The sequence below is a fragment of the Geotrypetes seraphini genome, chromosome 1 (assembly GCF_902459505.1).
Source record: "Geotrypetes seraphini chromosome 1, aGeoSer1.1, whole genome shotgun sequence".
NCBI classification, from domain to species: Eukaryota; Metazoa; Chordata; class Amphibia; order Gymnophiona; family Dermophiidae; genus Geotrypetes; species Geotrypetes seraphini.
The window spans coordinates 135,773,368-135,794,433 of NC_047084.1; the positions used below are offsets into that span (position 1 = coordinate 135,773,368).

A 21,066-nucleotide genomic window follows, 5' to 3' on the forward strand; every position below is an offset into this window, starting at 1 on the left:
TATCGAATTTCCCTCCTCTGAGTTTGAATGGATGCCCCCTTGTGACCGAGGGTCCCCTGAGAAAGAAGATGTCTTCTTCCACCTCGACACGTCCCGTGATGTATTTAAATGTCTCAATCATGTCCCCCCTCTCCCTGCGCTCCTCTAGAGTGTAGAGCTGCAATTTGTTTAGTCTTTCTTCGTACGAGAGACTCTTGAGCCCCGAGATCATCCTAGTGGCCATCCGCTGAACCGACTCAACTCTAAGCACGTCTTTACGGTAATGTGGCCTCCAGAATTGCACACAGTACTCCAGATGAGGTCTCACCATGGTTCTGTACAGTGGCATTATGACTTCAGATTTGCGGCTAACGAAGCTTCTATTGATACATCCCATAAGTTGCCTTGCTTTGGATGAGGCCTTCTCTACTTGTTTGGCGGCCTTCATGTCTGCACTGATGATTATTCCCAAGTCTCTTTCTTCTGAAGTCCTAGCTAGTGTTTCTCCATTTAAGGTGTAAGGTTTGCATGGATTTCTGCTACCGAGATGCATAACCTTACATTTCTTAGCGTTGAAGCCCAGCTGCCATGTCGAGGACCAGTTTTCCAACGTAAGCAGATCCTGCGTCATACTATCCTGCAGATTGCTTTCACTTACTATATTACATAGTTTGGCGTCATCAGCGAATAGAATTACTGTTAGTTTTCCCATGTAGTGCAAGGGTTTGCGCGCGCTAAAAATGCTAGCGCACTATAGTAAAAAAGAGGGTTAATTTTCCCCACCACCAAATTTCCTCATCCCGCCCCACCCGGCTACTTTTTCATGCCACCCAGCTGGAAAAAATTTCTGGGGAGAACACTGCTTTATCCGTTAGGAACCTATCCAAACCTTCCTTGAACCCCTGTACTGTGCTCTGGCCTATCACAACCTCTGGAAGCGCGTTCCATGTGTCCACCACCCTCTGGGTAAAAAAGAATTTCCTAGCATTTGTCCTAAACCTGTCCCCTTTCAATTTCTCTGAGTGACCCCTAGTGCTTGTGGTTCCCCACAGTAAGAACATAAGAAGTTGCCTCCGCTGAGTCAGACCAGAGGTCCATCCTGCCCAGCGGTCCGCTCCCGCGGCGGCCCATCAGGCCTAATTGCCTGAACAGTGTCCATGATTAAATTTGTAACTGCCTCTAATCCTATCCCTATTACCTACCTCTACTCCTATCTGTACCCCTCAATCCCTTTTTCCTCCAAGTACCTGTCCAGACCCTCTTTGAAGCCCTGTAGCGTTCTGAAGAATCTGTCCTTATCTACCTTCTCTATGCCCCTCAGGATTTTGAAGGTTTCTATCATGTCTCCTCTAAGTCTCCTCTTCTCTAGGGAGAATAGCCCCAGCATTTTCAACCTGTCAGCGTATGAAAAATTTTCCATACCTCTTATCAGTTTAGTCGCTCTTCTCTGGACCCCCTTGAGTACTGCTATGTCCCTCTTCTCAAATGCATGATCCTGGCAGCTAGGGAGTCCCACATGTGAGAATATTATGCCTGCTTGTCCTCAGCGAAAGCAAATACTATAGTAGGTGCTCTTTGAGGACAGCAGACATATATTCTCAAAACCCACCAACCTCCTCTAGTTGGCTTCTTAGCTTTTTTATGGATTTGACGGTCCTGTGGGAAGGCACTGGTATGAATGTGGTATGGCCTCTGCCAAAAAATGTAAAGTTTTAATGCACTTAGTAGTGTCTGTATCGGGTTTCATGGATGACATCACCCACATTTGAGAACATATGCCTGCTGTCCTTGGAGAATACCTACTACAATGGGTATCTTTGTTCTGTATATAATGGTAATAGACTGAGAGTTCAAAGCTCAAATTTTAGTACCTTTCATGAGTAAAGTTTTATAGAAATTTAAGGAAAAGTGATGGTAGAATTGTAATGACAGTGGGTATTCTGATGCTAGAATAATTTTGAGTAGGGTCAGATGTGGTAATACTTGAGCTGCATTGTAAATTGAATAAATGGTCTTAAATTTTAGCAGTAGTTGGTATTTTGTGTCCTTTTCATAAGCTGTTCCTACACCTTGCTATTCTGTGTTCTCCTGTTTATAGTGAACATATTGCATTTGTTCCAGGATTGGCTGAATTGGATGAATATACCATGGAAAGAGTCATTGAGGCATTTGAGCAGAGATGCTATGACAATATGAATCATGCCATTGAGACAGAAGAAGGATTGGGAATAGAGTATGATGAAGATGTGGTCTGTGACGTCTGTCAATCTCCAGATGGAGAAGATGGAAATGAGATGGTCTTTTGTGATAAATGCAACATCTGTGTACATCAGGTATGCTCATAGGAAACCCATGCAAATAGGAGTTGCTTTACTGTTAAATTATTTTAAATTTGGAATTTGGGGTTATAGGGCAAGAAAGGATTGTGGGAGGGATTCAAAGAAAACATTTTCATTTTCTTTAGCAACTCTCCAGACCGGTATATCTGTAACAGTAATCTTACAGATGGGTATATATAAGGTGACCATACGTCCCGTTTTCAGACCGACCGTCCTGTTGTCCTGACCCACAGCGTCCCGAAGCTGTGCGTGGGGACACCAGGACGGGCGATCACTTTTCCTCCCTGCTGCGCTGATTCTAACCCTGGGCCGCCACTGCTGCTTCTTCCCGACGTCAATTTTGACGTTGGGGAGGACGTTCCGGGCCAGCCAATCGTTGCCTAGCTGGCCCGAACTTCCTCTCCGACGTCAAAATTGATGTAGGGAAGAAGCAGCAGCAGCGGCCCAGGGTTTGAATCGGCGCGGCAGGGAGGCAGACAGGCAGGCAGCGGACAGAAGGGCGGTTTGAATCGGGGGGGGGGGGGGGTTGAATCAGGCACTGGAGGGAGGGAAGGAGGTAGGCAGGCAAGCTGGCTTCAGGGGAGGGACAAAGGCAAGGGAAGACATAGGAAGGAGGCACTGGGAGCACTGAGGACACTGGACAGGCAATGGGGCACTATGGACATGGGAAGGAGGCATTGGCACTAGGGATCCAGGACAGAGGCACTGGGGGGCACTAGGGACACAGGACAGAGGCACTGGGGGCACTAGGGACACAGGACAGAGGCACTAGGGACACAGGACAGAGGCACTGGGGCACTAGGGACACAGGACAGGCACTTGGGGCACTATGGACATGGGAAGGAGGCACTGGGGGCACTAAGGACACTGGACAGGCACTGGGGGCACTATGGATATGGGAAGGAGGCACTGGGGGCACTAAGGACATAGGAAGGAAGGAGGGAGGGAATAGAAAGGTACAATTGTTGGGCCTGAGTGCAGAAAGAAATGAAAGAAAAAGATGCACAGTGAGAAGGAAACACAACCAGAGACTCATGAAATCACCAGACAGCAAAGGTAGGAAAAATGATTTTATTTTTAATTTAGTGATCAAAACGTGTCAGTTTTGAGAATTTATATCTGCTGTCTATATTTTGCACTATATTTATTTATTTTTCTATAGTTACTGAGGTGACATTGCATATTTTAAAGTCATTTGCCTTGACATCTTTGAAACCCCCCAAATATAAATAATAATTAACATTTTCTCTGCGTATATGAAGATATTATGTGTACATGAAAAATGAATGGAAGAAATTGGGGGCAGGATTGGGGGGGGCGGGGCTAGGGCAGGGTGGGGCGGGGCTAGGGTGGGATTGAGGTGGGGCTAGGGCGGGATTTGGGGCTGGACTGAGAATTAATAGATATCCCCTTTTGATGAAAAAAATAAATGGTTTCAAGTTTCAAGTTTATTAGGATTTTATATACCGCCTATCAAGGTTATCTAAGCGGTTTTTACAATCAGGTACTCAAGCATTTTCCTTCTCTGTCCCGGAGGGCTCACAATCTATCTAACGTACCTGGGGCAATGGAGGATTAAGTGACTTGCCCAGGGTCACAAAGAGCAGCGCGGGGTTTGAACCCACAACCCCAGGGTGCTGAGGCTGTAGATCCAACCACTGCACCACACACTCCTTAGGTGTATACACCTTAGGTGTATATCTTACCATGACCAGCAGGTGGAGACTGAAACAAAACTTAATACATGTACAAATAGGTTACTCTCCCTTATTCCCTCAGTCTTCTTTCAGTCTCCAGTCTTAGTTTTGTTTTTTTATTTTGAATACATTTACAATATCCAATAATTCAAGGAAAAAAGAAAAATCTCACAAAACAATTCATAATTCCTTTTAAGTCCACATTATGGGGAAACATGTTACAATTTCTAATCAAACAAATTTAGAAGAAAAGATTAAGGACAATAATTCTCAGTTCGTCCTAACGAATCTTGAATCATTCCTTACTGATTGGGATTCTAATTGCTCCTCTTATTTCTCAGCAGATGAAACAAACTCATTTCTGTTCTCTTGCAACTAAAAATTGTTGTAATTTTATGGGGTCTCAAAAAACATACTCAATATCTTGCAACTTAACCAAACATTTACGAGGAAATTTCAGGTAAAAAGATGCCTCTAGGGCTAAAACTCTAACCTTTAACTTCAAAAATTCTTTCCTTCTCAATTGAGTGGTCCTAGATCAGTGTTTTTCAACCGCTGTTCCGCGGCACACTAGTGTGCCGCGAGATGTTGCCTGGTGTGCCGTACGGTCAGGGCCGCCATCAGGGCAGTACCACCAGTCAAGGGAGAGGGGCGGTCCGCCCCACGTGGACAGGAGAGAGCTGGACGGGGGACCCGCGGAGTTTAATACATCTCGAGCCGCGAGGCTCGTCTTCTGTTCCTGCCTGCCCTGCAGCTAACATATAGCCGATCGCAAGCGTTCCCCGATGTCAGCGCTGACGTCGGAGGGAGGGCTTAAGCAAAGCCTGCCCTCCGACGTCAGCGCTGACGTCGGAGAATACTTCCGTTCGGCTATTTGTGCGCGGGAGGGCAGGCAGGAAGCAGAAGACAAGCCTTGCGGCTTGAGCTTCGTTTTGCTGAGAAAGTTGCAAAGATGGGCTGGGAGGCAAACACGGAACACAAAAGGGGGGAGGGAGTGCGTTTTGGACACAAGGCATGAACTTGGGAGAGAGGAAGGGAGGGAAAGAGATGCTGAGGTGGGGGAGGGAATGGGTTTTTGGACACAGAAGGCATGGACTTGGGAGAGAGGAAGGGAGGGAAAGAGATGCTGAGGTGGGGGAGGGAATGCGTTTTTGGACACAGAAGAAATGGACTTGGGAGAGAGGAAGGGAGGGAAAGAGATGCTGAGGTGGGGGAGGGAATGCGTTTTTGGACACAGAAGAAATGGACTTGGGAGAGAGGAAGGGAGGGAAAGAGATGCTGAGGTGGGGGAGGGAATGCGTTTTTGGACACAGAAGAAATGGACTTGGGAGAGAGGAAGGGAGGGAAAGAGATGCTGAGGTGGGGGAGGGAATGAGTGTTTGGACACAGAAGGCATGGACTTTGGAGAGAGGAAGGGAGGGAAAGAGATGGTTGTGTACACGGGGAATAGAAGAAAGGAGAATTTTTGGTCATAGGGAGGGAGTGAGGTACAGATAGTGGCATACCAGGGTGGGGGGGGGCGGTCTGCCCCACCCCGGGTTTACGTCCCAAGGGGGTGCACAGCTGGCCACCCTCCAGTGTTGTCCCTAGGCCGGCAAACTGCGGCTCTTTAGCCACTTGAGTGCCACCGTCGCCAACGGTGTTGTTGGCGGTGGCAGCATTATAAAATACTTTCTTTGTGTTTATTTGATTCCTATTCAAGAGAATTACTTTATATATAGTCAATATAGGCACAGAGTTAAATGTTTTAACATTTTCTAATGGTGGTGTGCCTCGTGATTTTTTTCATGAAACAAGTGTGCCTTTGCCCAAAAAAGGTTGAAAAACACTGTCCTAGATACATCCGGAAAAATCCTAACCAGATCCCCACAAAATTTCATTAACCTATTTTTAAAGTAAAGTTTCATTAATAACATCTTATCTATCTCACTCATGCATGTTATCACCAGGGTGGACCGACTCTGGATCACATCCTGAGTATCTTCCAAAAATTCAATCAAATTTACTTCAGTCGTGACCAGATGGTCCACCTCCTGAGCAGATTCTATTTTTTTTTTGAGGAATATAGTAGTAGTTATTTATTGGAAAATTCTCCACATTAGCCAGTCCCAATACTTCTTTGAAAAATTTCCTTAATAAAATTTCAGATGACAATAAATGAGTTATTGGGAAATTGACTAAGCAGAGATTTTTCACTCTATTCATATTTTCCATAGATTCTATTTTAGCATGTATCGCTGTATAATCTTTAACAGCAGATACTGAGACAGCTTGGAGTATATTACATTGAGTTTCCATAACATTTAATCGTTTATACAAACAATTTAAATTGGAATCCACATTTTCTAATTTATGAGAAACTGACTGAGAAAAGTCCCCCATTTGTCTCATCATTGTCCTGAGAAACCCTTCAACTCTAGAAATTCCTAACCATAAATCTTTAAGGGTAATATCCTGTGTTTCCTCCGTTAGTGGATTTTCCTGCATTCCACCTGAAAAAATCAGTGGTTTAGGTATTTCAGTATAAACTAACTTGTTAATATGGGTGGAGGATACCACTTGTCCGTTGGAAATAGTAGGGTTTATATTCCTACTATCACTAGATACTTGGTGAAGGGGAGGAGTCCATTCGAGGGGACTCATTGAAGCTCCTGTCAAAGAGGAATCAATATTCAATGGTACTACTGATGGATTTTCAGATAGTAATAATAAATGTCTGTCCATGGGGCCAGATACACCTGGTGTTGAGCTTTTTGGTTTGATTTTCCTTTTCCCCATATTCAGATCAAAAAGAACAAAAGTACGAAAATTATAAAAGTAAATAACTAACTTAGATTCCAACTCCCCGACTCCTCGTGGCTCCAAGGAGCCTGGTGTGCCCCTTTGGCCGCAGCTGCTCTTTAAACTGTTGGAGACGGACTCGATGACGTCAGGGGTCCGTCTCTGTCGATGCCTGCCAGCTTGGTCAAACAAACAGACGAACCGCTGCTGCAGGAGACCTGGGGACTACCAAAAAGCCTCCTCCAAATATTCCTCCAGGTCAGTAACAGCTCCCCCAGTCTTAGTTTTATAGACCAAGTCATCAACCAAGAGGAGCTCAACTTGGTTTACAATAATGTAAAACATAATACATAAATTTGACAAGAAAAAGTAGACTGAAATAGTTAAATTTCCAAAATGTTTAGTAGGGCTGATGGAATTTGTTTAGGGCTTCTTGTTCCTTTTTTGGTGCCAGATTGAGCTTGGGTGGACCCGTTTGGAGGTCCGTCCGACCTCGGGGGTGTCAAACCCGGCGGGTTGCGTGCTAGGTCCCTCCCCCCCCTTTCCTCCACCTCCCCAACATTTTTTTAGCGGTGCCTCAGCAGTAAGCCTTGTCCTAAATTCAGGTAAGGCACACTGCTTTGAGAACTAGTGAAGTCTGTTCTGTGAAAAAAAAAAATCCTGAGGTAGTGCAGGTCTGAATTGCTGTATTTTACTGTATTTTTCATCTAACTGGCATTTTTTCTTAGCTAGGTCTTGTATGGAGCAATGAGCACTTTACAGAGGAAAAAGTGCTCAGTTTGCTCCAGACGCAAAGTACAAATGGCCGGCCTGTGCAAGCGGTGTACAGACCAGTGCAGTGGAAGAGCTTCGTCGACAGTGGGTGCTGGTTTCCAGGGCTCCCCGCTGCTAGTGCCTTGCGAGTCGGTAGGGAGCAGTGGGGAAGCCCGGTCTTCCCCCACCGCCCACAGAGGGATTTCCTCAGCTGCCGACGGTGAGGATAAAAAGGATTCACTTACCGCCGGTGCAGCTGGGGATTCCCTCACTGCTGATGCGGACTTGCCTGCTTTAGTGGTTGGGACAATTCAGTCTTCCAAGCCGCTACATGCCCGAGAGGGGTTATTTTTTGGCGGGATCTTCGCCATTTTTGGCAGGAGGCCCTTCCATCTTGTCTGCAACCTCAGGTGACCTTCCCCCTGTATTGGAAAAACAGGGGCAGGTTTCAGCAGGGTCCTTTGGTGTGGCAGGGAGTCCCATGGGGCTACCAGGGTTTTTTCCCCCTGATTTTTGCTCTGTGCAGAGCTTATTTTCAGGCAGCCGGGAGTTCTGCGTTTGGCCTGGGGGTCTCGGGGGTGGCTTTGCCCTCCTCTACTCCTTTAGCGTTCCCTCCTCCTTCCTCGTCCAGGCGCCCGTGAGTGGTTCGGGATAAAGACTTGTGGTCTGAGGAGCGTATGGATTTTGAAGAGGATCTGGACTTCAATGGCTGGGAGGGTGTAGATGGGCTGGAGTAAGTCTTAACAGAGATTTCGGCAGTTGGAACCCAAGCACAGTACCGGGTAAAGCTTTGGATTCTTGCCCAGAAATAGCTAAGAAGAAAAAAATAAAATAAAATTTAAATTGAATCAGGTTGGGCAGACTGGATGGACCATTCGGGTCTTTATCTGCCGTCATCTACTATGTTACTACGTATGGACCCTTTAGGAAACCTGGATCCTCTCAAGGGGATAGCCGCTGGTAGCAGGGCCTCTGCGGTTCCGGCTACCAGCGAGGAGGCATCAGTGGTGCGCCTTTTTCAGAAGGACAAGCTCCCAGATTTGGTTCAGCAGGTCTCCTCAGTGTTGTGTTTTGAAAAGGCGCCACCAGAGACCCTGCGTATGGGGGACCCTCTTAGGGGGATCCGCTCTGCTCCCCATTCTTTTCCAATGCATCCAGCTATTTGGGACATTATCCTGGCACAGTGGTCTACACCGGAGGCGCCTTTTAGGGCGCTCCATGGCTCATTTGTATCCCATTCCGGAGGGGGATGGGGCTACCTTAAAGTTGCCAGTGCTGGACGCGGTTGTCTCAGCTATTGCTAAGCAGCATACTGTACCCGTTGAGGGCGGTTCTGCCTTATGGGACCCTGAGGAGCATAAGTTGGAGACCATTCTTAAGCAAGCAGAGTGGAAGAAGCAGGCTTTTTGCCAGACCCTCCAAAGATTGATAGATCTCCAAGCAGTTGTGCACCAGCAGGTACTCTATTTACTTTGTGGTGCCCAAGAAAGAGGGGACCTGTTGGACCATCTTAGATTTGAAGGGGGTCAACAGGGCTCTCAAAGTTCTTCTTTTCGCATGGAGACACTGCAGTCTGTGATCCTGGTGGTTGAGTCGGGGGAGTTTCTGACCTCTGGATCTGACAGAGGCCCACTTACATTCTCCAATCTGAGCCTCTCATCAGTGCTTCCTTTGCTTTGCGATCTTGGGTCAGCACTATCTGTTCTATGCGCTCCCCTTTGGTCTGGCCATGGCTCCACGGATGATCAAGAATGACACCAAAATCTGCAATAAAGTAGACACACTGGATGATGTGAACAACATGAAAAAAGACCTGGCGAAGCTTGAACAATGGTGTCCAAGTCTTCAGTTGTTCGATGGATTTGAATGGCCATTTCTGTGACTTACATCGCCCTTGACAAACAGCCTCCGATTTCACTTAAAGCACACTCAACTAGATGTGTGGCTGTGTAGTGGGTGGAGTCTTGTGTGATTCATCCTGATGAAATTTGCAGGGCTACTTGGTCCTCCTTTCATACTTTTACCCGGTTTTATCAAGTGGATGTAGTGGCTCATTCTGATGTAGTTTTTGGGACCTCGCTGTTGAGGGCAGGCTCTTCTGTCTCTTCCTAGCTGCTACCATTGCTTGGTATGACACCTAGTGTATGGAATCTGGAAATGACGTAACAGAATGGAAAATTAGGTTTATACCTTTGACAATCTTCTTTCTGTTAGTCCCTATAGGATTCATAAGAACATAAGAATAACCTTAAGGGGTCAGACCAATGGTCCATCAAGCACAGTAGCCCGTTCTCATGGTGGCCAATCCAGGTCACTAGTACTTGGCCAAAACCCAAGGAGTAGCAGTATTCCATGCTACTGATCCAGGGCAAGCGGTGGTTTCCCCCATGTCTTTCTCAATAACAGACTATGGATACTTTCCTTCTAGGAAATTGTCTAAACCTTTCTTAAAACCAGCTACGCTATCTGCTCTTACCACAACCTCTGGCAATGCGTTCCAGAACTTAACTATTCTCTTGAGTGAAAAAAACTTCCTCCTATTGGTTTTAAAAGTATTTCCCTGTAACTTCATTGAGTGTCCCCTAGTCTTTGTAATTTTTGACAGAGTGAAAAATTGATCCACTTGTACCCGTTCTATTCCACTCAGGATTTTGTAGACTTCAATCATATCTCCTTTCAGCCGTCTCTTTTCCAAGCTGAAGAGCCATAACCGTTTTAGTCTTTCCTTATACAAGAGGCATTACATCCCTTTTATCATCTTGGTTGCTCTTTGAACCTTTTCTAGCGCCACTATATCTTTCTTGAGATAAGGAGACCAGAACTGAATGCAATACTCCAGATGAGGTGGCACCATGGAGCGATACAGAGGCATTATAACATTCTTAATCTTGTTAACCATCCTGCTTTTTTATAATTCCTAGCATTTTTGGCCACTACTGCACATTGGGCAGAAAATTTCATTGTATTGTCTATGATGATACCCAGATCCTTTTCATGGGTGCTAATCCCCAAGGTAGACCCTAGCATACAGTAACTGTGATTCAGGTTATTCTTCCCAATGTGCATCACTTTGCATTTGTCCACATTATATTTCATCTGCCACTTGGACGCGCCGTCTTCCAATTTCCAAAGGTCTGCCTGCAATTTTTCACAATCCGCACCTGTTTTAACAGCTTTGAACAGCTTAGTGTCACCTCACTTGTTGTTTCAATTTCCAGATCATTTATAAATAAGTTACGGTAAATAGCACCCGTCTCAGTACAGACCCCTGCGGCACTCCACTTTTTACTTTCCTGCATTGAGAAAAATGACCATTTAACCCTACCCTCTGTTTTCTATCTGATAACCAATTCCTAATCCACAACTGAACTTTGCCACCTATCCCATGACTCTTTAATTTTCTCAGGAGCCTCTCATGAGGAACTTTATCAAAAGCTTTCTGAAAATCACTATATCAGCCTGCTTACCTTTATCCATATGTTTATTCACACCTTCAAAGAAGTCAGGGAAATTGGTGAGACAAGATCTCCCTTGGCTGAACCCATGCTGACTCCGTCTCATTAAATCATGTTTGTCTACGTGTTACACAATTTTAATTTTAATAATTGTTTCTACAAGTTTCAAGTTTTAATTTGATTTGATAAATCGCTTATTCAAATTTACTAAGTGAGTTACAATAAAATAAAAATGAACATACATTTAGACATGCTATTTAAAATTTAAAAATAATGGGTTAGACTGATAAACTTACAAACTAATTGATGGAGGAATAAAATTACAAGTCAGTGCTTTAAAGTAGAAGAAAAACCATAGATAGAAAAAACATTAGGGAGGGAGTAGTATAAACCTGGAGGGTAACTCCTTTACGATTAAAGATTAAAAGCATCTTTAAAAAGAAAACTTTTTAAGTTATTTTTAAAACGTCTGAGATCATTTTCCTCTCTTATATATTGAGGCAAAATGTTCCAAAGTTGCGGGGCCAACAACGAAAACATATTGTGGCGTCTGGTTTTGATAACTTTCAAGGAAGGGACTACTTTGAGCTTTTTGACTTGTAGATCAGAGGGGGCGTGGTATATTATAAGGAGTAAGCATTCTATTAATAAATTGTGGTTCATTGGTGGACAGAGTTTTAAATACTAAGAGTAATATTTTAAAGGTGATATGATGGTTGATTGGAAACCAGTGTGAATTGATCAGGAAAGGAGTAACATGATCATATTTCTTACCGTTATGGATAAGTTTAACGGCTCTGTTTTGTATTATTTGATGATAATAATAATAATAATAACTTTATTCTTATATATTTGAAGACGCTTCTTTTCTTTTTGTGTGATGTTTATTAATAATGAGTTGCAATAATCAAGTTTGGCGATAATTAAGGAGTGGATTAGAATGCTTAGTGATTTTGGCTCGAGAAACTTAGAGATCGAGCGAATCATGCGTAATCTATAGAAGCAGAATTTAACGGTATTACTTATGTGTTCATGATAGGAGAACTTATCGTCAATAATGACACCCAGTGTTTTTAGAGATGTTACTAAATCCATTTTGTCCAGCACTGAAGTGAGGCTTACCGATCTGTAATTTCCCGAATCTCCCCTGGAGCCCCTTTTAAAGATCGGTGTCTCTCTTTTGTACTGTTTTTAAGGCATTATATATGTGGATATACTGTAAACCGCCTAGGATGTAGACGGAATTGAAATTTTAAAAATAAATAAATATGGATGCCTGAAAAGAGATTGACATTTCCTTTATGTCCATGACGCTAGGCATGCTATGGGATCCTGAAAGTGCCAGAGGGGAGCTGGTTGTGTCGCACTTGTGCCCTTGGAGTACAGCCCAAGTGCTTGTTGTGTCCAAAGAAAGGTGGAGCCATGAAACCAACACGTAGTGGCACAAAGTGGGTCCATGTCAGCTGTGCTTTGTGGATTCCTGAGGTAAGTGCCAATTTGATTCAATTACATATTTGTACTAATATAATGGAAATTCTCTGTTGAAAAGGAAAATGAAATCCAAACTTATTGGTGACATCATCTGATGGCACTGATATGGACATGCTTTCTGATCTTAGTTAGAACCAAATATTAACCAGATCTTCTGAGCCACAGGAATTCCTTCAAGCCATACAGCCCTTGTGCTGTTTGGCTATTTATGCAGATTCCATTCTCTTTTTTTTTATTTTTGAAAGTATAGCTTTGCCTTTAGAGTTTGGTTGGCCTTGTTTTTTTTATACCATTATAAAATGAGAGTGAGAAAGAAAGAGGACATGCCATATATACTCGATTATAAGTTGAGATTTTGGAGCTAAAAAAGGCCAAAAAATCAGGTTCTCGTCTTATAGTCAAGTCAGCATACCCTTTTCTGGTCCTTTCCCGCCTCTTGTGGTGACTGGCACGTCTTTGTCTCCTCCACCTACCGTGACTGGCACATTTTTTTCCCCCACCCCCTCACCCATGGTAACCAACGTTCTTCTTACTGGTACACCTGGACACTTCCTCTGATGCTTCCAAACCATGGACTAGAAGTGGTCTGGGGAGGAGCCTTGAGCATTTGCAGATACTCTTGGCCCCACAGTGACCCAGCTTCTAGTCTAAAGTGCAGTAGCATCAGATACAACATGCAGTTGTACCATTAAGAAGAAAGCCAGTCACTGCAGGCAGTACTACAATGTAGCTGCTTCTCGGCATCCTAGTAATGTACCATACCAAATGGTCTGTGACAGGGTGGACACCCCTTATGGAGTAGCCAAAGTAGGAATGATCTAAGGAAACCCGAGGAATGGTCAAGCACTTAGCAGTTCTGATTTAGCATAATTTCTAGTGTATAAGGTATATGAGTCTTGAACCAGTGGGTTATTCTTTACTCACAAGTTTGCAGAAGACATCAAGTTTGTAGCAGGCATTATCCCAGGACAAGCAGGCAGCATATTCGTGACTGATGGGTGACGGCACCGACGGAGCCCCGGTACGGACAATTTTAGAGTGATTGCACTCTAAGAACTTTAGAAAGTTCTAGCTAGGCCGCACCGCGCGTGTGCGAGTGCCTTCCCGCCCGACAGAGGCGCGCGGTCCCCAGTTTTCTTAATTCCGCGGAGCTAAGAAGACGCGTGTTTCCAACGGCTGTTGGAAGTTTTTTTCTATTTCACTTGCCTTCCCGCTCGCGCGTATTTTTCTCTTCATATTTTCTTTCTTTCTTTCTTTTTTACCCTTTGTGTAAAAAAAAAAAAAAAAAAATTATTATTTTTCATTTTTTTATCGAATCTGACCCGGCGGGGCCTGTTGGCACCATCGAAGCCTCGGGCTTCGATTTTGCTACAGCAGTATTTCCCTTCATGCCCCCGTCACCGGGTTTCAAAAAGTGTCAGCGGTGTGCGCGCCCTATCTCCCTTTCCGACCCACACAAGTGGTGCCTCCAGTGTCTGGGTCCGGACCATAGGGCTGAAACCTGCACCCGCTGTAGTTCTTTACAAAAAAGAACTTTAAAAAATCGACAAATTCAGCAGCGGATCCTTTTCGGTACCGCTATGGAAGTTGCACCGGTATCGACGTCGACGACTTCCTCCAAGTCGACTCCGACTACCTCGGCACCGCCAGATCCATCGTCGGTGTCGACTCCTGTAGGTAAGCCGGCTAAGAAGCCTTCCCCTACTGTTCTAGGCCCGCCAGTCGAGCATGCAGTGAGCCAAGTCCTGCAGACTGAGCGCCGGCCCCGTAAACGCTCCGCTCCCATTGAAGTCTCTGCATCGTCATCGGCATCGACTTCACCCGAGCGTCGAGCGGCACCGAAGGTACCGAGCAAGAAAAAACCGGTACCGGTGCCATCGGGACCAACGTTGGATGAGCGCATTGCCTCTATCCTCCAGGTCCAGCTTAAGCAGCAACTACAACAGTTGCTCCCGGCTCTATTGTCTCCGAACCTTCCAGTGTCGGTACCGACTGAGCCTTCGGTGCCGTCTGTCGAACAGCCTCTGTTATCGGCATCGACTGTTTCGGCACCGCAAAAATCTTTGTCCATGCCTGTTCTATCAGCGGAACCAAAACGGCGTGCTACTCCTACGGTGTCGGAACCGGTACTGGTCTCTGAACCCCGTACCGTACTACATTCCCCAGGTACCGTCTCCACTCGGTCTGGTAAATCGGTACACAAGACTAAACATACTGATACATCGACTCCACTTTCCCAGGGCCGTTTACAATCGGTACGGGACCCTGACTTGTGGGACGATTCAGATGATCCCCTCGGTACCGAGGAGGATTACACATCTGATGAGGAGGAACCATCGGTGCAGGATACTACTGCTAAGCCAGAGCACTCCTCCTTCACAAAATTTTTAAAGGAGATGTCAGACACCTTGTCTATTCCTTTAGAGTCTGACTCTAAAAAATCCAAGGCCTTTTTGGATGCCTTGGATTTTGACCAACCTCCTAAAGAGTTTTTAAAGTTACCCCTCCATGACATCTTGAGGGAAACTTTTTATAAGAATCTGGAAACTCCTTTGACAATCCCAGGAGCCCCAAGAAAACTAGAATCTCTATATAAAGTGATTCCAATACCTGGATTTGACAAACCCCAACTTCCTCATGAATCCCTGTTGGTAGAGTCAACTCTAAAGAAGACTACAGGAGCCAGTATGTATGCCTCTGTCCCTCCTGGTAGGGAAGGAAAGGCCATGGACAAATTTGGAAAGCGTCTTTACCAAAATGCAATGCTGGCCAACCGTTCAAGTAATTACGCTTTCCACTTCTCGTTTTACCTGAAGCACCTCATTCAACAGGTAACCTCTTTTCAAAAATATATTCCGGACCGTAAACTTCCTGCTTTTCAGCAATGTACCTCTAGTCTTCTGCAACTCAGGAAGTTTATGGTCCGTTCTATTTATGATACTTTTGAACTGACGTCTCGTGCTACTGCTATCTCTGTAGCAATGAGAAGATTGGCATGGCTACGGACCTCAGAACTGGACGTAAACCATCAGGACAGGCTTGCCAATGCTCCTTGCCTAGGGGATGAGCTGTTTGGGGAGTCCATGGATACCACCACCCAAAAGCTCTCCGCCCATGAAACTAGGTGGGACACCTTGTTGAAAAACAAGAAGAAACCTCCTCCTCCTCGTCCATTCAGGCAACAACCTTCATATCAAAGGAGGTTTTCTGCTCGACCGGCGCAATCCCATCCTCCTCAACCTCGCAGGCAGCGTCAGCAGCAACAACAGACTCGTCAACAACAGCAGCCTGCTGTCAAACCGGCTATTCAACCTAAGTCGACACAGCCCTTTTGACTCCTTTCTCCAGGACATTGCCAGTCTTCCTCCCTCGTGTCCTCTACCTCAGCCCATAGGAGGTCGACTACAAGTTTTTCTATCTCGCTGGGAAGCAATCACCTCCGACCAGTGGGTACTTGCTATCATCGCCCACGGCTACTCCCTAAATTTTCAGACTCCTCCACCTCTAAGTCTGCCAAAAGAGTCTGCTTCCAACAAGGCTCAATCCCTCCTCCTCGCTCAGGAGGTTCACTCCCTCCTTCTTCTCAATGCCATCGAACCAGTTCCTCTGGACCAGCAAGGCCTGGGATTTTACTCCCGGTACTTTCTTGTACCCAAAAAGACCGGAGATCTCAGACCAATATTAGATCTCAGAGATCTCAACAAATGTCTGGTCAAGGAGAAGTTCAAGATGTTATCTCTTGCCACCCTCTATCCTCTTCTTTCTCAGGAAGACTGGCTATGTTCCCTCGATCTCAAGGAGGCGTATACTCACATTCCAATTCATCTGATGTCCAGACAATATCTGTGCTTTCTTGTCAATCAACATCATTACCAATACAAGGTGCTACCCTTCGGCCTAGCCTCCTCGCCCAGGGTATTCACCAAATGTCTGATTGTGGTCGCAGCTTATCTCCGCTCCCACAACTTTCAAGTCTTCCCTTACCTGGACGACTGGCTCATCAAGGCTCCTTCTCCTCAGTCCGTTCACAAAGCCACGGATCAGACCATTTACTTCCTTCGACTGTTGGGGTTCGAAATCAATCTACCCAAGTCGCACCTCATTCCGACTCAGCGGCTTCAATTCATTGGAGCCATTCTGGATACTGTTCAGATGAGGGCTTTTCTTCCTCTAAACCGCCTTCACACCATCCTTCATCTCTGTCAGCAGGTGTTCCAGCAACCTTCCATCTCTGCGAATCACATGATGGTGCTCTTGGGACACATGGCCTCCACAGTACATGTCACTCCCTTCGCACGTCTCCACCTGCGTACTCCTCAATGGACCCTAGCGACTCAGTGGTCACAAGCGACGGATCCTTGTTCACGACACATATCTGTGACCTCGTCTCTTCGACAGTCGCTTCTTTGGTGGTTGAAATCATCAAATCTATCCAGAGGTCTACTGTTCCATCTACCTCCTCATCAACTGGTCATCACCACGGATTCCTCCCCCTATGCATGGGGAGCTCACTTGAACGAGTTTCAAACTCAGGGGTTTTGGACCACCCAGGAAAAGAAACACCACATCAATTTCCTGGAACTCAGAGCGATATTTTACGCTCTCAAAGCTTTCCAACATCTTCTTTTTCCTCAGGTTCTTCTCATTTGCACCGACAACCAAGTTGCAATGTATTACATCAACAAACAGGGAGGGACGGGATCCCGTCCCTTATGTCAGGAAGCTCAAAGGATTTGGACCTGGGCGACTGCTCGTCACTTATTCCTGAAGGCAGTCTACATTCAAGGGGAACAGAATTGCTTAGCAGACAATCTCAGCAGAATTCTTCAACCTCACGAATGGACTCTCGACCCTTCGACTCTCCAGTCCATTTTCTCTCAATGGGGCACACCTCAAGTGGATCTTTTTGCAGCTCCCCACAACCATCAACTGCCCCTGTTTTGCTCCAGACTTTACTCTCCTCACCGTCTGGAACCCGATGCATTTCTCCTAGATTGGACCAATCTCTTCCTTTATGCATTCCCTCCTCTTCCGCTCATGCTGCGCACCTTATTCAAGCTCAAGAGGGAACAAGCCACCATGATTCTCATCGCTCCACGGTGGCCCAGACAGCATTGGTTTTCCCTTCTACTTCAGCTCAGTTCCAGGGAACCCATACCTCTTCCTCTGTTTCCTTCACTGCTTACACAGCATCAACAAACACTGCTTCATCCCAACTTACAGTCTCTGCACCTGACAGCTTGGTATCTCTCGGGCTGACTCCAGCTCATGCTCTCCTGTCTCAGCCTGTTCGTTCTATTATTGATGCCTCCAGGAAACCGTCCACTCTTCAATGTTACCAACAAAAGTGGTCTCGCTTCTCTTCCTGGTGCCAGTTACATCACCACAATCCCATATCTACAGCAGTGGGACTGGTGTTGGACTATTTATTGTCCTTATCTGACTCTGGTCTGAAATCCTCTTCGATAAGGGTCCACCTTAGTGCCATTGCAGCTTTTCATGAGCCGATTCATGGGAAACCCCTCTCAGCTCATCCCTTAGTTTCAAGGTTCATGAAGGGCCTCTTCAATGTGAAACCACCTCTTAAAGCCCCTCCTGTTGTTTGGGATCTCAATGTGGTTCTTTCTGCGTTGATGAAGCCTCCTTTCGAGCCGTTGGCCTCAACGCATTTTAAATTTCTCACTTGGAAAGTGGTCTTTCTAATAGCTCTCACTTCTGCCAGGAGGGTCAGTGAGCTTCATGCGCTAGTGGCGGATCCACCTTTCACGGTTTTTCACCATGATAAGGTCGTCCTCCGCACACATCCCAAATTCCTTCCTAAGGTTGTGTCTGAATTTCATCTTAACCAATCCATAGTTCTACCTGTTTTTTTCCCAAAGCCTCATTCTAATCCAGGTGAACAGGCTTTGCATACCTTGGATTGTAAACGTGCTCTGGCTTACTATCTTGATCGCACCAAACCTCACAGATCATCTCCTCAACTATTTTTGTCATTTGATCCTAACAAGTTGGGTCATCCTGTCTCTAAACGCACTCTATCCAATTGGCTTGCTGCTTGCGTTTCTTTTTGTTATGCTCAGTCCGGCCTGACACTGGAAGGTTCGGTCACAGGCCACAAAATTAGAGCTATGGCAGCGTCTGTAGCTTTCCTCCGTTCCACTCCTATTGAGGAAATCTGCAAGGCTGCCACTTGGTCCTCAGTTCATACTTTTACATCTCATTATTGTCTGGATGCATTCTCCAGACGGGATGGACACTTCGGCCAATCTGTTTTGCAAAATTTGTTTTCCTAATGGCCAACCTTCCCTCCATCCCTCTTTTTGTTAGCTTGGAGGTCACCCATCAGTCAAGAATATGCTGCCTGCTTGTCCTGGGATAAAGCACAGTTACTTACCGTAACAGGTGTTATCCAGGGACAGCAGGCAGATATTCTTGCGTCCCTCCCACCTCCCCGGGTTGGCTTCTTAGCTGGCTTATCCTAACTGGGGACCGCGCGCCTCTGTCGGGCGGGAAGGCACTCGCGCACGCGCGGTGCGGCCTAGCTAGAACTTTCTAAAGTTCTTAGAGTGCAATCACTCTAAAATTGTCCGTACCGGGGCTCCGTCGGTGCCGTCACCCATCAGTCAAGAATATCTGCCTGCTGTCCCTGGATAACACCTGTTACGGTAAGTAACTGTGCTTTATCTACCTTGTTAATCATCTACCTTTTTCTCTTGGCTCTGCCTCCTGCAATTTTGGGCTGTGCTCCAACTCACTTTTCCCTTCTACAAGTGAGTTGGAAGATGTCTTTCTGAACTATGCTTGATGTTGGTGGTGGGAGGGAGTAGGCCTCTCTCCCCCTGCTGGGGGGGTATTGCATGATTTTGGTAGCTCAATTTCTTGGGTTTTGGGGGGGTTGCGTTTATTATCCCAGGACAAGCAGGCAGCATATTCTTGACTGATGGGTGACAGCACCAACGGAGCCCCGGTACAGACAATTTTAGAGTGATTGCACTCTAAGAACTTGGAAAGTTCTAGTAGACCGCACCGGGCACGCGCGAGTGCCTTCCTGCCCGACGGAGGTGCGCGGTCCCCAGTTTCTTAGTTTCTGCGGAGCTAAGAAGACGCTTTCTTTTCAACGGCCGTTGAAAAGCCCTTTTTTTCGCCTTCCCGCTCGCGCGCTTTTTTTATCGGAAGAGTTCTTCCTTTTCTTTTTCTTTTTACTACTTAAAAAAAAAATAAAAAGAGTTAACTTTAATTTTATTATTCTCGGGTTCGCCCCGGCGGGGCCTATTGCCATCATCGAAGCCTCAGTCAAAGCAAATAGAATGGGGCAAACAATTCAAGCACAAGTAACTTGAAGAAGAGTGACTAAAATGTCAATGCACAAATAGAAAAGTCACTGCTTATCACTTTGAGAGATACAGCATTTAGTGTAATCGCGGTTTTCATGAGCTTTCACCTCCTACTTGTAAATTTGTCTTGCTGTCGGTTCCCTGACGCAGGGTTGAAACGTGGCACGTCGGAACCAGCCACATTGCCAAGCTAAGTTTTTCAAATTATCTTTTAAATATTACAATTTGAATGAAGACATCTAGCATAGCTGTATCAGCTAGCCATTCAGTAGTGAGAGCGAAGCTATATACATTTTTAGAACACTGCAATGATTGGGTGGTGAGGCGGAACAAATAGCCTTCATGTCTCTGAGCAGAGTTCTATTGAATACCATGTGATAAGCAGTGACTTTTCTATTTGTGTATCATCGAAGCCTCGGCTTTCGATTTGGCAGAGGCCGTCTTTACTTTCATGCCCCCTTAGCCAGGGTTCAAAAAGTGCCAACGGTGTGCACGGCCCATTTCTTTGACCGACCCACACAACTGGTGTTTACAGTGCCTGGGTCCGGATCATAGGGCTTCCACCTGCACCCGTTGTGCTACTTTAAAGAAGCGTACATTGAAAAACCGACAGCTTCAACAAAAATTACTTTTTGGTGCCGCGATGGCTGATTCTGCGGCATCGACACCGGCATCGGCTCCTTCGCAATCGGCTCCTACTTCCTCGACGCCGCGTGACACCGTTCCGGAGTCGCACCAGTCAGGTAAGCTGGCTAAGAAGCCTTCTCCGCTCGAGCGTCCTCCGGTCGCTGTGGCAGCGAGTCCAGTCCTGCCGACCACGAGGTGCCCGCGCAAACGATCCGCCCCATAGAGGTGAGTGCATCTTCATCTGCCTCCTCATCCTCTGGGTGTCGAGCGGCACAGCAGGTACCGCAGAAAAAGAAAGCGGTATCGGTGCCCTCTTTGGATGAGCGTATTGCAGCCGTCCTTCAGGTGCAGCTCAAAGAGCAGTTGCAGCAACTTCTCCCTGCTCTCTTGGCACCGAACCTTCCAGTCCCGGTCCGGTCTGAGCCACCGGTATCGCCAGTGGAACAGCCCCTATTGTCCGCTTCCACTCTGTCGGTACCGGTCCATTCGGCTTCCTCAACTTCCATGCCAGTACTGGCACCGGAACCGAGAGCTCTTCATCAGGCTGTCCAAACTTCGGCACCATTGCAGCCCTTGACCTCTCCTGGTGCCGTTTCCTTGCGGTCGGGCA

The 21,066-nt window shown here is 46.2% G+C and overlaps 1 protein-coding gene across 2 annotated transcripts in view; it reads left to right on the forward strand.

Annotated features, from left to right (window-relative positions):
- Window positions 1–21,066, forward strand: part of JADE1 (jade family PHD finger 1) — a 199,992-nt gene that overhangs the window by 106,482 nt on the left and 72,444 nt on the right. For both annotated transcript variants that reach the window (XM_033939135.1, XM_033939126.1), the window contains exons 6-7: window positions 2,101–2,312; window positions 12,322–12,489. In XM_033939135.1, coding sequence (XP_033795026.1) covers window positions 2,101–2,312; window positions 12,322–12,489 — 380 coding nt within the window. The remainder of the gene's footprint in view (window positions 1–2,100; window positions 2,313–12,321; window positions 12,490–21,066) is intronic.